The 15703-nt window shown below is 37.0% G+C and overlaps 3 protein-coding genes across 5 annotated transcripts; all 3 read left to right on the top strand.

The window, feature by feature from the left end:
- The first annotated feature begins 643 nt into the window (after positions 1-643).
- Positions 644-5243, top strand: LOC126596468 (uncharacterized). 3 transcript variants are annotated; one of them, XM_050263062.1, is made up of 13 exons: positions 646-1166; positions 1245-1392; positions 1550-1704; positions 1805-1987; positions 2087-2162; positions 2276-2353; positions 2760-2845; positions 3258-3331; positions 3685-3730; positions 3878-3987; positions 4131-4305; positions 4468-4584; positions 4921-5243. In XM_050263062.1, exons 1-12 carry the CDS (start codon positions 903-905, stop codon positions 4540-4542), a joined length of 1470 nt encoding a protein of 489 aa, XP_050119019.1. In that variant the 5' UTR covers positions 646-902; the 3' UTR covers positions 4543-4584; positions 4921-5243. The 3 variants fall into 3 exon arrangements, with proteins under 3 accessions (XP_050119021.1, XP_050119019.1, XP_050119020.1); XM_050263063.1 differs by lacking the exon at positions 4921-5243 and adding an exon at positions 4668-4873; XM_050263064.1 differs by lacking the exons at positions 4468-4584; positions 4921-5243 and having other exon boundaries at positions 644-1166; positions 4072-4294.
- A 4083-nt stretch (positions 5244-9326) lies between these two features.
- On the top strand, positions 9327-11809 carry LOC126596473 (glycosyltransferase BC10-like). The gene is made up of 2 exons (XM_050263070.1): positions 9327-10348; positions 11005-11809. The coding sequence occupies exons 1-2, from the start codon at positions 9788-9790 to the stop codon at positions 11647-11649; spliced, it is 1206 nt and encodes a 401-aa protein (XP_050119027.1). The 5' UTR covers positions 9327-9787; the 3' UTR covers positions 11650-11809.
- A 762-nt stretch (positions 11810-12571) lies between these two features.
- On the top strand, positions 12572-14966 carry LOC126596471 (glycosyltransferase BC10-like). The gene is made up of 2 exons (XM_050263068.1): positions 12572-13418; positions 14136-14966. The coding sequence occupies exons 1-2, from the start codon at positions 12828-12830 to the stop codon at positions 14781-14783; spliced, it is 1239 nt and encodes a 412-aa protein (XP_050119025.1). The 5' UTR covers positions 12572-12827; the 3' UTR covers positions 14784-14966.
- The last annotated feature ends 737 nt before the right edge of the window (positions 14967-15703 follow it).

Genomic DNA, 15703 nt, shown 5'->3' with positions numbered 1-15703 from the left:
AAATGTTTTTTAATATAACGGCTAGTAGCCATTGTATTATTAGGCCTCTTTTTTTTTCTTTTTTTTTAATGAATTTCAACTTCTTTTTTTTTTTTTTTTTTAATGAATGTAAACTTCTTTTTTTCGCCTTTTTTTTTCCTTTTCATATGAATCAAATTTTGTTTCATATTTTTTTTCCTATAACTTTTATTTCACAAAATTTGTTTCATATTATTTTTCAATTCTATTTTTTTCGTATAATTTCCTAGGCCATTTATACAACATTAAATTGTAGTTTTTAAATAATAAATTATGTTTGGTCCTATGGCCCTTTGGCCCTCGGTAGGAGACGATTTTTTGTGACAGGGCTAAAACGAGCCCTTTGGCCCTCTGGCCCTCGATTGGAGACGGAGGCAAATATGGTCATGTACTGTTCATTAAAATATTAATATCTTGGGGAATCTTGAAGGGCTAGAGGGCTCAAACGAGCCATCTGGCCAGCCTTCGGTTGGAGATGGCCTAAACCTCCAATAACGGTCACATCAACGTCACTGTTCCCGCACCACCTACTTCTTCATGTACCGTTTGGTAGGTCGGATGGGAGAAAATGGAGGGATCGAGGCGTTCCATTTTTCGTTTAGTGCGCTTAAAATAGGTGAAACATGCTATTTCATGAGACGAATTTTGAATTAATTTCTGTTACCCTCACAACCTGAACGACGTATTCCAAATCAGTAGAACATAAAATCATAATCCTTCTTTCTTCCTCTTTATGACATCTTTGCTCTCTCCCGTCTCATTCCGTTCCGTGCCGTTGTGTCTGCATGCCGCGGTTTGGTACAACTACCTGCGAATTTTAAATCCTAACCCTCTTGCTCTTCTCCTTCATCAACCTTTCCGTCGCATTCTTCCAAGTCTTAGCAATGGCAGCGCACCACAAGCTAGCTGTGATTCTCGAGAATCCTCAAAACGACGCCGAATTCCTCCTCGTGAAACAGACGCGACCGCCGAAGTTCGACTGCGATGAGTACGACTCGTACGTCGATTCCGATCTCTGGGACTTGCCATCCTCCCAATTGAACCTTGTAGAAGGACCATCAAAGCCCTCGATTGCAGTGGCAGGCGCAGAACCGTGGTCGGGGAAGATCGATTTGGCAAAATTCGACTTCGAGTCGGCTCTCAACCAGGTATCGTGTGGTTTCAAATCGTGGAATTGTAATTTTTGGGTTTAGGGTTTTATATACTTATAAGTATTGGTTTAGTAGGTTCTGGAACAAGTAGGTTCTAAGGCAGCTGACGGTAGAGATTGGAGGTTGTCCAAGTACGTGGAGGAAGCTCAGTTCGGACCCGGGCCGCCGATCAATTCGGTGTTTATTAGGGGAAAATTGGTAGCTTCGGAGCAAAATTTACAAGGTTTGCTCATATCACTGTCGCTTGAGCATTTCTTTGTTTTCCCTTTTTGAACTCTGTTTAATTTATTAAGTAAATGTACTTCGTGTGAATTATATATGGTAATGGATATGATATTTTGGTGAGATATATGCAGCTTATGTTAGATGTACTTATGCAGAATCGTGTAAATGGATGTCTGTCCCGAGTTGTCTAAGCTGGCTTCTTGAAGTGAAACCAAGCAGTGATCGTGTGGGGCCGTTGATAGTTGCCGGTCTTCTAAATGAATCTGAGCAATCGAGAGAGATGAACATTCCATCCACCTTACCTTACCAGGTTTGCCGTGTGTTTTCGGTCTTATTAACTCCCTTATTTATTTCCATTTTACGCTTTGTATTATTGTGTTCCCCCGGAGTAAAGATTGTTGTGATTGCAGGAGTACCCTCCTGGTGTTGTGCTTGTACCTATGGGAAGCAGGACAGGAAAACCTTTTTATACAACAAATCTGATTGTTTTTGCACCTAAAAATGCTTCAAATGAATTTGTAGAGGATGATTTTATTGCTTGTGGAGATGCATTGATAGTGGACCCTGGATGCCGGTCTGAATTTCATGAAGAGGTATGACATGATAGTTTGCTCTGCTGCCTCTGTAGTATGGTTTAGTTTTAGCTATTTATTGAAGCTCTTGGTAACTTATTTTATACTTTATACATTCAGCTTGCACAAATTGTAACTTCATTGCCAAGAAAGTTAGTTGTCTTTGTTACTCATCACCATCGCGATCATGTAGATGGTAAGTTTTTTGGTAAAACTAGACAAAATATGGTAAGTCATATTTTTATTTAACATTTGTGTTTGGTCAAACTAAATTGATATGTAGACATTTGGTCTTTTTAATGTTTCCAGGTCTTTCAGTTATTCAGCGTTGCAATCCTGATGCTACTTTATTAGCACATGAAAATACCATGCGACGCATTGGAAAAGGTTGTTATCTTAACACTTTGTGTTTCCAGCGACTGAGAAGTCTAGTAATGAGGAGCTTAGCTCAATTTTGTGATTGTACCACATTTTACTGTGATTTCTAGAAGAGGTCAATTTTGAAACTAACTTTAGATGAAGAGGAAAGACCTTTATTTCAAAGCGCTTGATATCCTAGTGTCTGTCTTTTACAATTTTGGATTGTACATCAATAAAGTTTTTAAATTAAAAAGGTAGAATGACTGGTAATCTTTTAGTAAGATGGAAGACGGATGCTTTATATGAGATTAGGGATATGAGTTGCCATTACCTTCTAGTTTACTATTTTATTACTTTGGGTTGTTTGTTCTGCTCTTCTTAAGGTCTCCATATAAAATGTACTTCCTAATTTTATGGTAATATATGATGATAGATGACTGGTCTCTTGGCTTCACTGCAATTTCTGGAACTGAAGAGATTTGCATTGGTGGTCAGCGATTGATTGCCGTTTTTTCTCCGGTATTTCTCACTTGACTTTCTTATTCTAAATAAAATCATATTATGAAAGGAATTGGAATAGAGTGATGAACCTCACTACATTCCCTTTTTTTTCTCTCGCAGAAGTTCAATCTTTGATTTTAACCAGTAAAAGCCACTTGTTCTCAGATATTCTTAAGCATATTATTTTTCCATTATTCTAATGAGTTATTAACTGTTTGGTAATCTTGATATCCTTGCTGAAACGTTGGTACCAATGCTTTATGCTTTCTTAGGGAAAAAAAGCATATTGTAGGTTTTGGTTTCATATTTACAACTAATGATATAGAGTTTTACTGATTTAGTCTTTCTATTTGATATAACTTCTGAAATTAATCTATTATGCAGTTTGAAAATAACATTTTTTTTTGTTTATTTATTTACTTTAATTCAGGGGCATACAGATGGGCATATGGCACTGCTCCATGCTAGTACTCACTCATTGATTGTCGGCGATCATTGTGTGGGGTGAGATAGAAGAGAGTTCTTCTTTGTTATGAGCACCCCTATATATGATTTGATCAGCCCCTTGCTTGTGAAAACCTGTTGTAAACTTTATGCTATATTATGAAGCAACCACCTTGCTTTAGGCTAAAATTCTAATTTATGGTGTTTTCCTCTTATGCACTTACACCAGCAATAGAAAATATCTGTGCCTTCTTGTTTACTTTTTTAGGTCGGTTTATGTTTCTAGCTTTGCCTATCCCCCAAAGTTTCCTATTCTTTTTCAGTTTTGGTTCTCGAAATTAGATTTTATAATAGCTCCGACTTTTTTACCTGTTGGGACTGCTCTGCTGAAAAAAAGCTTTGGTTTGTTGCAGTCAAGGTAGTGCTGTACTGGATGTTACTGGTGGGGGAAATATGACTGTAAGTTCCTATCTATGGTATATTACTTTAAGTTAATTTTCTCTATAAAGCAGAGGTTAATGGTATGCCACATGCTATGGTGGTCTAGCTTACTCCCGTTGTCATAATTACATACGTATAACCATAATTTTTTTTTTTCGAACACAGGATTATTTTCAATCAACTTACAAATTCATGGAGCTTTCCCCACATGCCTTGGTCCCCATTCATGGGAGAGTTAACCTATGGCCAAAGCACATGCTTTGTGGATATCTTAAGTATAAAACTCTCTCTCCCCTTTCCCCCTGTTTTGTATGTCGGTAAAATCATTATCAATGTTCTTGGTAAAAACTATATTTCAGAAAAGGATTATCATGGCACCATATTAGATGTATTCCGACAGAGGAGTCTTACCTTTCAGGAACCGCAGAGCTAGACAAAGTTCTGTCTTGAAAGCGATAGAAAATGGAGCAGAAACATTGTTTGACATAGTTTCCACTGTATATTCAGAGATTGATCGTAGCATTTGGATTCATTGTGCATCTAATGTGAGGCTTCATGTGGATCATCTTGCCCAGCAAGATAAGTTACCAAAGGTAACATTTTCCTGGTTTCACGACGTAATCTTTAACTTGGTCCTACATCAATGCAACTTTAGCATGCACGTAGGTTGATGATTTGGTGAACGCCAGACACATTGTTCTTGAAGCATATACATGTTAAGTTCGAATTCAGACAATTTCCTTTAAGGTGTGCAGGGATTCTCTTTAGAAACTTTCCATAGCAGTTTTGCTGCATTCTTTACCAAGGTGGGAAATTATGAGCCCAAGTGAGGAAGCTGCTCTCTCTCTGGCCCTTTCACAAACTACCTTTAGGTTAGATCACTAAACTTGCATTTTCGCCCGAAATGATATATGATTATTTGGATATAACTTAACATGAAAATTCGTTCATGAAGCTCCATTTACAGCTTAATTGAATCCTTGGAAATATACAGAGCCCAGACACAGAATGTTGAATGTTTGTGAATTGAATTATGTCATATCCGTTTTTCCGGTCTGATATGTTACTTACAGAGAGATGATCTTTTTTGTTATTTGATCATTGTACCCTTATCAATTTTAGCATCGAAGAGTTAAATAATATTTCCAATGTTGATTATTATTAGCTCACATGGGGCTTATCAAAGCTTGCTGCATTACTTCATCCAGGAATTTTCAATTCAGAGGTTTCAAAAAACTTGTAGGCTGCACTTCTTCTCTCGATGGATTGGGGCTTATTTAAGTAGTGGTGTCAGGTTAAACTGTTGGAAGCCATGGAAACCTCAGGTCCTTATTGCCAGGGCAGTGGCTAGCTTTGCTGTGTTGTACTTGTTTAAAAACAGGTTCGTTCCAAATGAGACTTGTTTTAGAATGTAGAGGCTGTAATTGTATCTTAGCGTACTCGGGATGAGAAGCATATGAAATTTTTAAATCTCAAATGTCAAAATTGTACAACTCTCTTTGTTTGGTACCAGTGACATTCTTTAATCGAAGTCAGACTCCCAAGATCCCAAGAAAAACCTTTACTGGTAGGACGGGCTTATACGTCTATGTGTCTATCTTGCATCATGGTCACTTGACGAGTGAGATGAACACATTCTTAGCCCAATCTTGCGTTCACAGCATGAAAGTAAAAACGGTCCCCAATTATCCTAAAAGGATGAAACTGAAGGACGTGACAGAAAAGTTTCTCAATCGGTTAAGAGACGGACTTAATTGTAATTGCAATGGCGGTGTGAGTGCCATATGCCACTTCTTTGCAAGAAAGTTTCAACGAAGTACGTTGGAGCAATTGTTAAGAATCGCTACTCAGTCTTTTGGATTTAACAACTAAAATTGAAGACGTAAGATAGATGAGTTGAATAAAGCAGTATGTCCACAACTTTGTACAAAAAAGTTGCCAATTGGAGCAAAAGACAGGTGCATTGACTGGCGGAAGAGCCTCAGCCTTCCCTTTTACCCCTGCCTTCTAACTTTTTTCGTTTTGCTTTAGGACCACGGGCACCAAATTTTACATTCGAACGGAAAATTGGAGTCTACACCACTACCAAGTAGTTGGGTATTATATTTCATTCGCATGAAAAAATACATGCATGTTAGTATTTATGTTCCATCCATTCCATATGGAGGGCTTTTGTAATTTTGTTTTCTTTTTTCCTTCCCGGTTGATTTTTCGAATTGAAAAGTCGAAGTCACGTTGCTTTTTGCATATTGACAAGTCAATCCACTTAGTACTCATTTGGTACTAAGGTACTTTTATAAAAAGTAGATGTAAAAAAAAACTGAGTTAAAAAATATGTTTGGTAAACACTTAAAAATAACTTATTTTCACAGTTTTAAGTGAAGAAAAAAAAGTTGAAAATATGAAGCAGAAAAAATGAACTTATTCTCACAACACAGCAGAATCAATTTTTTTCTTTTCAAATCACATCAGTACCAAACCAGTAATATTTTATCTCTACTTTAATTGGCAAATATCTCAACTTCGATTCAAAATGAATTTAATAATTTTGATTTTAAGTTGTGATTGAGAGCTAGTTTGAGATTGTTGTGTTTTTTTTTTAAATTAAGAATAATCAGTTATAAAATAAATAGTTAAGTTTTTTATAAGTTGTATTTAAAAAGTAATGTGAGTATGAAAAGCAGTGTAAAAGTGTTTGAGAAATTATAATATATAAGTGATAATTATATATAATTAAAAAGTGGGCATAGTAGTGGGGATGGTGCAGTTGTGGTATGGGCAGTGGTGGCAATGACAATGGCGGAGTTATGGTGACGGTGCCAATAATAGGGTGTGTTAGAAGTGGTGACATCAGTGTGGTGGTGGTGGCAATAATGGTTGCGGTGATGTGGGCAATGGTGTAAGGTCGGTGGTTACAGTCGTAGGTGGTGACGACAATGGCAGTGGCGGTAGCCATGAGTTTTTTTTTTTTTTTTTTGGGAGGGGGTGGGGTGGGGCGGTGCTGTTGCGGTAATTGTAGAAAGGGGGTGAGGTGGCTGGAGTGTAGAGGTAATAATGGTAACAGGCTATGATAGTGGTAGTGGTGACGGTTGTGATTGTGGTGACAGTTGAGTTTGTTGTTGTGGTGGTGCTGGCAACGGTGGTGGTGGTATTGCGGTGGTGGTGTAAGGTTAGTAGTTGTAGTGGTAGGTGGTGTGGTTACTTTGTTCTCCAATGGAGAAAATAAGTGTAGAAGAATCAATAATGTCATTTTAAGAAATTAAAAGAGTATAACAAGAATTATAATTATTCATTAAAGGCTCAAGTCCACTAGTTTTTAAATTTGAATGAGGATCATCTTTGTGAAGATCCTAGGAATCCTTAAATCATATCCATTCATTGTATGTGGTGCGATAAAAAATTATTGTAAATTATTTTATTTCAAATTGAATATAAATAGTATCTGACGAAAATACACAATTTCCGATAAACGAATACAAGTAAAAAAATTTCAAAATCCTCATAAAAAGAATCCAGAGAGAATTCTCATTCTTTAAATTCAACCTGCATACACTTTTAAAAAGTGTTGTTTGAAAGCCATTAGTGAAATAGTTTTTGTTGAAGAAAGTAAAATAAACTAAGTCATGTATACGAACGATGATTGCGACAAAAAAAAAAACGAACGAAGATTTGACAATGGCGAGATGCGTGTAAGCGCAGCCCATTGTGGAATGTTTGACACGCCAATGCTTTATTAGCCCCACCCTCGGGGCCAACACCATTTCTTTTTGGTTTAGATATTAATACAGGGAACGGTGCCTTGTTGTCAGCAGCTGATTTACTTGCACGGATTACGCACAGTTTCTTTCACGCTCATCACTTCTAACCGGACAAGGATTGTCTGTCCTTCTTATTTCCGTGCTCTCCCATGTTTTTCTGTTTGTATGGTTACAGTTAAGTCACGTCAATATTTTATATTATTATTTATTTTTATCTTATTATCTCTATAAAAAAAATATATAAAATATTGACGTGGCTTAACCGTGACCACACAAAACAAGAAGGTATGGAATGACACGGGAATAAGGAGGGCAGACAATCCTTGTCCCTTCTAATCTGTATCTAAAATGGGAGAAATTTTTAGTTATGACAAAAGCACAATTGATACATCATGTGTTTTAATAAGAATAGTGTGAAATTTTATTTTTTAAAATTATTAATTTTTTAGCACACATATCTCACAATTTGTTTAGTGACACGTAGCGTACCACCCCGTGTATTGATCACACTAAAAAATCTCTCCTAAAATGGAGTGTCAAATAGGGTAGAAAAATTGTGGGATTCGGATCTATATCCCTCATAATTTGAATTCTGGTCTTGGATGATGAATATAGATCACCGCCGAAAATCACTGCAACAACAGCTGAGAAATTTTTTATAATGTTTACTTTTGGGTTTTTTTATTGTGCATTGATATATAGTATATGTAAAAAAATTTAGCCATTTGACCTTTAGTTGTCAAATTCTTAATTGCGCATTCATTCATTTGATACATGTCATATACCATAGCATAATAGAGTTTTCGGATCCTTATTTCCTCTAAGTTTCCTATTTTATTATGCATGGAATTTCATGAAAAGGAGTAAGGGAATAAAATAATTGGGAGATTGAATTCGTCAAAGTTTTGAGTATAATGATATATTTTATATTTAGAAAAGTTGAGAGTTCTGCTAAGTCACACAATGAGCAACCTAATTTAGTATAGAATTCGTCATTCACGAAATTCAGACTTAAAATATCTCATTTATAAATAAATAAGAATATCATCAAAACGTAATATTGAATGGCTGAATTCGTCTAAGTTACCTGCCTTGATTTTCAAAAGAAGATTCCTGTGATTTATCTTTTGCATGATTTGATTTGTTTGCATGGGAATGGTAAAAGGCCGTCGGCCATGCAATCTAGAAGTTTTCTGGTTCCCAAACGTCTGGGGGCGCTTGAATGGTCAAACGAAAACGTGTACCGGAAGTTACGTCTTTCACATGGACTATTATCGTCCCTAATACTTTTAATTAAAATTATTAATTGGCGGCTTTAATATTCCAACTTCAAAGTCCAATTAATCCCGAAAATAACGCCTCCGTCGTTTCAAAAAATTTCAGTTCAACTGTGAGTAAACGACGACGGCTCCCTAAAAACAGACTTTTTTTCCTTTTTCTTCTTTAATTTATATATATTTCAATTTATACTAAAATAAATTGTGGGTCCTGGTATTGTATAATGCGAATTGTGTCTTTGCAAATTTAAGAGCGTTACGTTTTTACCCTAATTACGATTAATAAAATGAAATTTTAACGAAAAATTTCTGATACGGTTTATTTTAATGAAAAATTACATTTTTATACTAAAAAGTCAATTATAGTACTATTTACTTTACCGTTTGTTTTGTCCTTATTATTGAAATTCAAAGTTTGCAAGTTATTTTCATTAGTTTTCCTTTAATAAAATGAAAGTGTTTTGTCATAATTAAATAAATTACACTAATAATATAAAAAATGAGAGGGTTTAATTGAAACTCAAATTCCAAATTGTTGACGGATTGAGATGGGAGAGTTGTATCCCTACCCCATCTCCATGGCCTTACGAAGTCATGAAAGCATACGGCCGCGTATAGGTTACCAGCCTTCCCCAACCCATAAATTTAAGCCAGCCACCGACCTTTCTTCTCTCCCTCCCTCCCTCCCTCCCTAACTTCTCCATTCTTCTCCCCACTCTGCCTTGTACTTCGATTCCTGGCACGAAGACCTTATCCTTTCTGGATTTGTTCAAAGTGATTTGCTTATATATATATATATATATATATATATATATATATATATATATATATATATTGAAGCAGCTTCGTAGCAGGAACCCCGTCATCTGTTCAAAAAGGCATACAGATTCATACCTATAAGGCTATAATCTAACTTGGTATTTGTCAAAATTTCTTATCCCACGAGTTTGAGTGGACTTTATCTTCTCGATCAACCCTCTGAAGCCATAACAGAAGCATTGATCAAGTTTTCTTGTAAATCTTATTTTTGTTAGTAGAATATGAAGGGACCAAATCAAAACCCTTTAAACTTCTTCTCAAAGCTCTTCAATGTCCAGCTCCACCTCCTCAATGTCCTCTTCTACTTCCTCGTCTTCGGCGGCGGCCTGACCCTCGGAATGGTGCTCAGCTTCTACATGAAAGACTTCTCCTTCAGTCTGCAATTAGCACAGTTCTCCTTCTTCTCAACCTCAACATCTGCATCCAATCCGCACAACCTAATGCCGAACGTTAAAGCAGTTGAACCCAACACGAGTCACCGTCCTCCTCACGTAGGATTGAAGGAATATCTAAAGCCGCCGGAGGTTTTCCACGACATGGACGATGTGGAGTTGCTGTGGAGAGCTTCGATGAGTCCTCGGATTTCCGAGTATCCGTTTCCCCGTGTTCCCAAGGTTGCTTTCTTGTTCTTGGTAAAGGGTCCTGTTCTTTTGGCCCCGTTGTGGGAGAAGTTCTTCAAAGGACATAAAGGATTGTACTCGATTTACGTGCATTCGAATCCATCTTACAATGGATCGCACCCGGAAAGTCCAGTTTTTCATGGCAGAAGAATTCCTAGCCAGGTCAGTTACTTTTCCTGCATAAATTTATTTGTTACATTTTATTGAATTTGATGAAATTGAAGCTATCATGCACACCGTGATCTGGTGACGATTTTAGAGTGCTAATAACAATTCTGTAAATAAATTGAGGCTGCAGAGGTTAAATTTGGAGGGAACATTAGTTTTGAAAGAAAGATTAAGAATCCATTAAACAATGACATTAGAATGTGAAGTTGATTGACTAAAAAGTTTAAACTAAAAAATTTAAACTACAAAGCTGTTGGCAGAATAAGGTTGAATGCTTGACAGATTGCCTGCTCTGTTTTAGACAATCCACCTACTTAAAAGCACGGATTTGGTCTAGGAGCTCATGCCTTCACATCATCTTATATCTCTCAAATAATCATGTGATTTGATCGATTACCGTCACAGATGTGTCAAAAACCCTTCAGTAATGGGGTTAATTCGTACTTGATTCGAAATGTGTTAATGCAAAGTAAGAGCATGACATGGACCATTTGTCTAATTGGCCACATTTATTCACCCTAGTAGATTCACAAAACGGCATTGTTAAGCGCACGTAGCAGCACTCGATGAGTTTCTTTTTGTGGCAGCTTGTTCATTTAATTGCAAGATTGTTCTTCTTACTAATTTTATACATTCTACATGTAATGCAGGAAGTAGAATGGGGAAATGTGAACATGATTGAGGCCGAGCGCCGCCTATTGGCGAATGCTCTTCTCGACATCTCAAACCAACGCTTCATTCTGCTCTCCGAGTCATGCATTCCCCTCCACAACTTCTCCACTGTCTACAATTACCTCGTCCGCTCCAATGAAACTTTTGTGGGAGTCTATGATGATCCAAGCTCGGTCGGGCGTGGCAGGTACAATTCTCACATGTATCCACAAATCTCGTTGAGTCAATGGCGAAAAGGGTCACAATGGTTTGAAATTGACAGAAGCCTTGCCATTGAAGTTGTCTCGGATAAAAAATACTTCCCGGTGTTCCAAACTTACTGCAGGGGCTCATGCTACGCAGATGAGCATTACTTGCCAACATATGTGAACATAAATTTTGCACAGAAGAATTCAAATAGGAGTTTGACCTGGGTTGACTGGTCGAGGGGCGGCCCACATCCAGCCAAGTTTACTAGAACGGATGTGACGGTTGAGGCTTTGAATAGCTTGAGGAATCGGACTGCATGTATATATAATGGAAGAGTTTCCAATGTTTGTTTCTTGTTTGCTAGAAAGTTTGAGCCTGGTACACTGGATAGATTGCTGAGGTTTGCGCCAAAGCTCATGCGATTCAACAGATAGAATTTGATATTTTAAACTACTTTGATTTATGATGTCGAAGATCGACATCGCGGTCTAACAGATTTATGTTCATTATCACATTGATTAAGTGTATAGTAAAGAGAAAATGGTTATCCAGACGAAATTTTTTGTTTATAATTTAAATCCCTTCACTCTTCCATTTCTGGTAAGCTATTTTTGTTTTTGTTTCTCTTAAAAGCAAAGCGTTGATGGTAGCCCAATTTCAAAGGCTTCGACCTGCTGCATATATTTGACGGAATTGTGGACTGAAATTGAACTGAAGGTCCTGAGTGTAGCAGTCGCGAAAAATTCCTAGTCTTGTATATATAGAAATGTAATCAGTTACGATTCAAAATAACCTAAAAATTCCATGTGCCATTGCTACAATTTTTGCTAAGTATTAATTGCCACGAAACGTTTTAAAAAATCTTTGAACCCTTTGTGTTCATCAATTAAGGGAAAGAGGCTGATGGGGGACAATCAGATGGATCCTAATCAAAACATGGCATTGAAAATTATGGACTTAAATCATCTTATGCCTTTAATTCATTTTTGTTTAAAGCTCAAGGAATCGTATGTATTTTCCAAATGAAGAAAAAGTAGAAAAACTTTGCTGTTATAATATTAGCAAATCAAAAATAAAATCGAACACGCATGTAATAAAAAATTAAGCCACAATTTGGCATTGAAAAATCAAAACTCTTGAAAAGTATTGGAAGGACTAAGGTATAGTCAAATCTTTTGAAATCTTTTATTTTTTTTATACAAAACTATTTTAACTAAGGTAATAAATCTCTGCTTCTTTTCTTTTCCTGTATTTTCTAGTGCATTAATCTCAAATATTAAAAATTTGGAAAAAAAATCTCAAATTAAAAAAACAAATCCTTAAATTGATAATAATAAAAAAGCATTACATTATTCACCTTATATACAAAAAGTAAAATAAAATCTTGTATTTCGTATTTCGTTGCAGGCAGGTCCAAATGGTATCCCCATGCCATCGTGAACTACAAAGTCCTCACAGCAGATAATTTCAAGGCCAAATCTTCATGGCATCTGATATGTTTATGTTTCAGATTGCTTTGATTTCTTAATCCCATATTTTCTCAGCTAATCGTCTTAATTTGGATGATTAACAGAGGTTAATCATAACAAGTTTCTTGCTATCTTTGTGTAACATGAAGGCTCAAGATCCAAAGTCTCCAAGCTTTTTTCCAATATCATTCAATCTCCAACGCCACCTCCTCAATTACCTCTCATATTTCCTGCTCTTCGTTTTCGGATTAACCCTCGGAGTTGTACTTAGCAATCTCAGGGACCATTCATTCGGCAGCCTACAATTCGCACAGATCCCCTTCTCACCTGTGTCACCTCCTCCTCCATCCAATATTTCAGAAACCCTAAAGCCAAATGCAACCTCTCCAACAACATCCGTTATTGGGACCAACACGTCCGTTTCGTCAAGTCCTCCTCGGATAGGGTTGAAGGACTATCTGAAGCCGCCGAAGGCGTTTCACGACATGAACAATGCAGAACTGCTGTGGAGAGCTTCGATGACTCCGCGGATTCCTGAATATCCATTCCGTCTTGTTCCAAAAGTTGCTTTCATGTTCTTGACAAGGGGGCCGGTTGTTTTGGCACCACTGTGGGAAAAGTTCTTTGCAGGGCATCACGGTTTGTACTCAATTTATGTGCACTCAAGTCCGTCCTACAATCACTCATCGTATACCGAAACTCCAGTTTTTCGTGGCCGGAGAATTCCGAGTCAGGTCAGTTTTTTTTTTCCTATTGTCTGCACTAAGTAAAAAGCTATATTTCTGTGATAGTGTTCAGAATTGAATAGTCAAGTTTCATCACACGGACTATAAAACCAAAGAAGGCAATTAATATTTGACTTCCTACCTTTGCACCCTCCACATTGTTTGGGGTTAAATTTCCTAAGGAGTTGCCAACTTTCAATTTTTGACACCTCAATCTTTTATGTGTTAGTATCTATCCTATCCTCTGTTAATTGATGGTGACAGATGTGGGACTCGTTTTTGGGTTATGTAAAGTCACACTAGCCGCATTAATACTAAAACCGTGCAATTGGTTATCGTACAGCATACCGAAAGCATAAGTTGAGGTGAAGGCGAAGATGAGCTCCATGGTGTGACTTCCACATCAGCTCAAAGATGAGCTCCATGCATGTTAGTACATTAATTTAATTAAACGATCATACAATTAGATATCTATAAATCTTAAATTGATAATATTTTAAAACTTGATAGTACAACAAGCAAAAATTAAAGTCGTGTGGTCCATTTTACAAAGCTCCATGACTTTGAAAATGTAATATGTAGTTATAAACCGAGGAGTCTTAGTAATAGTAATTATTGTAAAGACAGATTGTTTCTAAATTGTAATTCTCAATCATTTCCACTATATAGGTAGCTGCCAATTGTTCTTACTATTTTCTGTCTATAACATGTGCTAACTAATTGCAGGAAGTAGAATGGGGGACGGTGAGCTTGATCGAGGCAGAGCGCCTCCTCCTGGCGAATGCTCTTCTCGACATCTCAAACCAGCGTTTTGTTCTGCTCTCAGATGCATGCATTCCCCTCTATAACTTCTCCACTGTCTACTCCTACCTCATCAACTCCACCCAAACTTTTGTCGAGGTCTATGACAATCCCAATGGAGATGGACGTGGCCGGTATGGACTCAGTGACTATCCGGGAATCACAATCGATCAATGGCGAAAAGGGTCGCAGTGGTTCCAAGCGGATCGAGACCTCGCCCTTGAATTCGTATCGGATAGAAAATACTTCCCAGTGTTCATGAAATGCAAAGGCTACTGTTTTTCGGATGAACATTATTTGCCAACGTTTGTGTCCATGAAATTTGGAGCAAAGAATGCAAATAGGACGTTAACATGGGTTGACTGGGAAAAGGGTGGCCCACACCCTACGGAGTACGCCACCAAAAATCGGACGGCGGAGCTTTTGAGTGGCCTGAGGAATGGTTTTGGTCGGAAATGTGAATACAGTGGGAGGAGTACAGATGTTTGTTTCTTATTCGCCAGGAAGTTCCCGCCAACTGCTTTGGATAACCTGCTGAAGTTTGCACCGGAGATCATGCACTTCAACACATAGATATTCTGACTACTGTACTCATATTACTGCTTCAGGGAAAGAAAAAAAGAAAAGAAAAACTCGAATTTAGCAAATTACAACATATAGGGTCACAATATTAATTCTTTTTTGTTTGTAGTCTGAAAAATTAAATTGTTACTTTCATGGAAAATATTCGCAAATTAATTATACAATTTTTGTTTATAGTAAAATCACAAAGTCATTTTCACTTCAGCATTGTTATCATGGTAAGTAACAATAAGGTTTGCTTTATTAAAAAGAAGGAAAATATAATTTGTCAAAGAAGACACAAAGTCTAACCTTGACCATAATAAAAGTTATAACAAACAAAACTTATAACAACCAATACAAGATATAACAAGGCCAACAAATGATAACCTATCTAAAGCGGTAGTGAGGAAGCGCTACATAATTAATCACAATGATAATGGCAAAATGAAATTAGGAGGAGAATCTCACCAGACAAGACTCGTAGAAGCGGAACTATGATTTGCAAGGGCAGCAACAACTTGATTATCTTATCGATAAATGTGAGAAGTCCAAAAATGCATTTGGGAAATTCAGTGCAAGCATTTTCTACCCTCCACTTTCAATTGCCAAGGAACCAATTGAGGAGAGGGTAAGAAGTCAAGAACCAAAGCAGAATCAACTTCCAACCAAATAAAATTCCAATCCCAAACTGAAGCTAATTCAATAGCCTTAATTACAACTATTACCTCCGCCGCACCAGAGCTAGAATCTCCAGGCTAGAACAAAAGACTCTAAGGAACCGGCCCTTGAAATTCCGAAACACACCACCATAACTAGTACGACCGGAACCATGTCTCCAAGCACCATCATACCAAATTGTAATTTTTATTTTTTGGTTTAAACCCAAGCAATCACATTTATTTCACACAAAAGTTTTTTTTTTTTTTTTC

The sequence above is a fragment of the Malus sylvestris genome, chromosome 13 (genome assembly GCF_916048215.2).
Source record: "Malus sylvestris chromosome 13, drMalSylv7.2, whole genome shotgun sequence".
Taxonomy (NCBI): Eukaryota; Viridiplantae; Streptophyta; class Magnoliopsida; order Rosales; family Rosaceae; genus Malus; species Malus sylvestris.
Note: the sequence above shows the minus strand (reverse complement) of the source record. Positions and strands in the feature narration are given on the sequence as shown.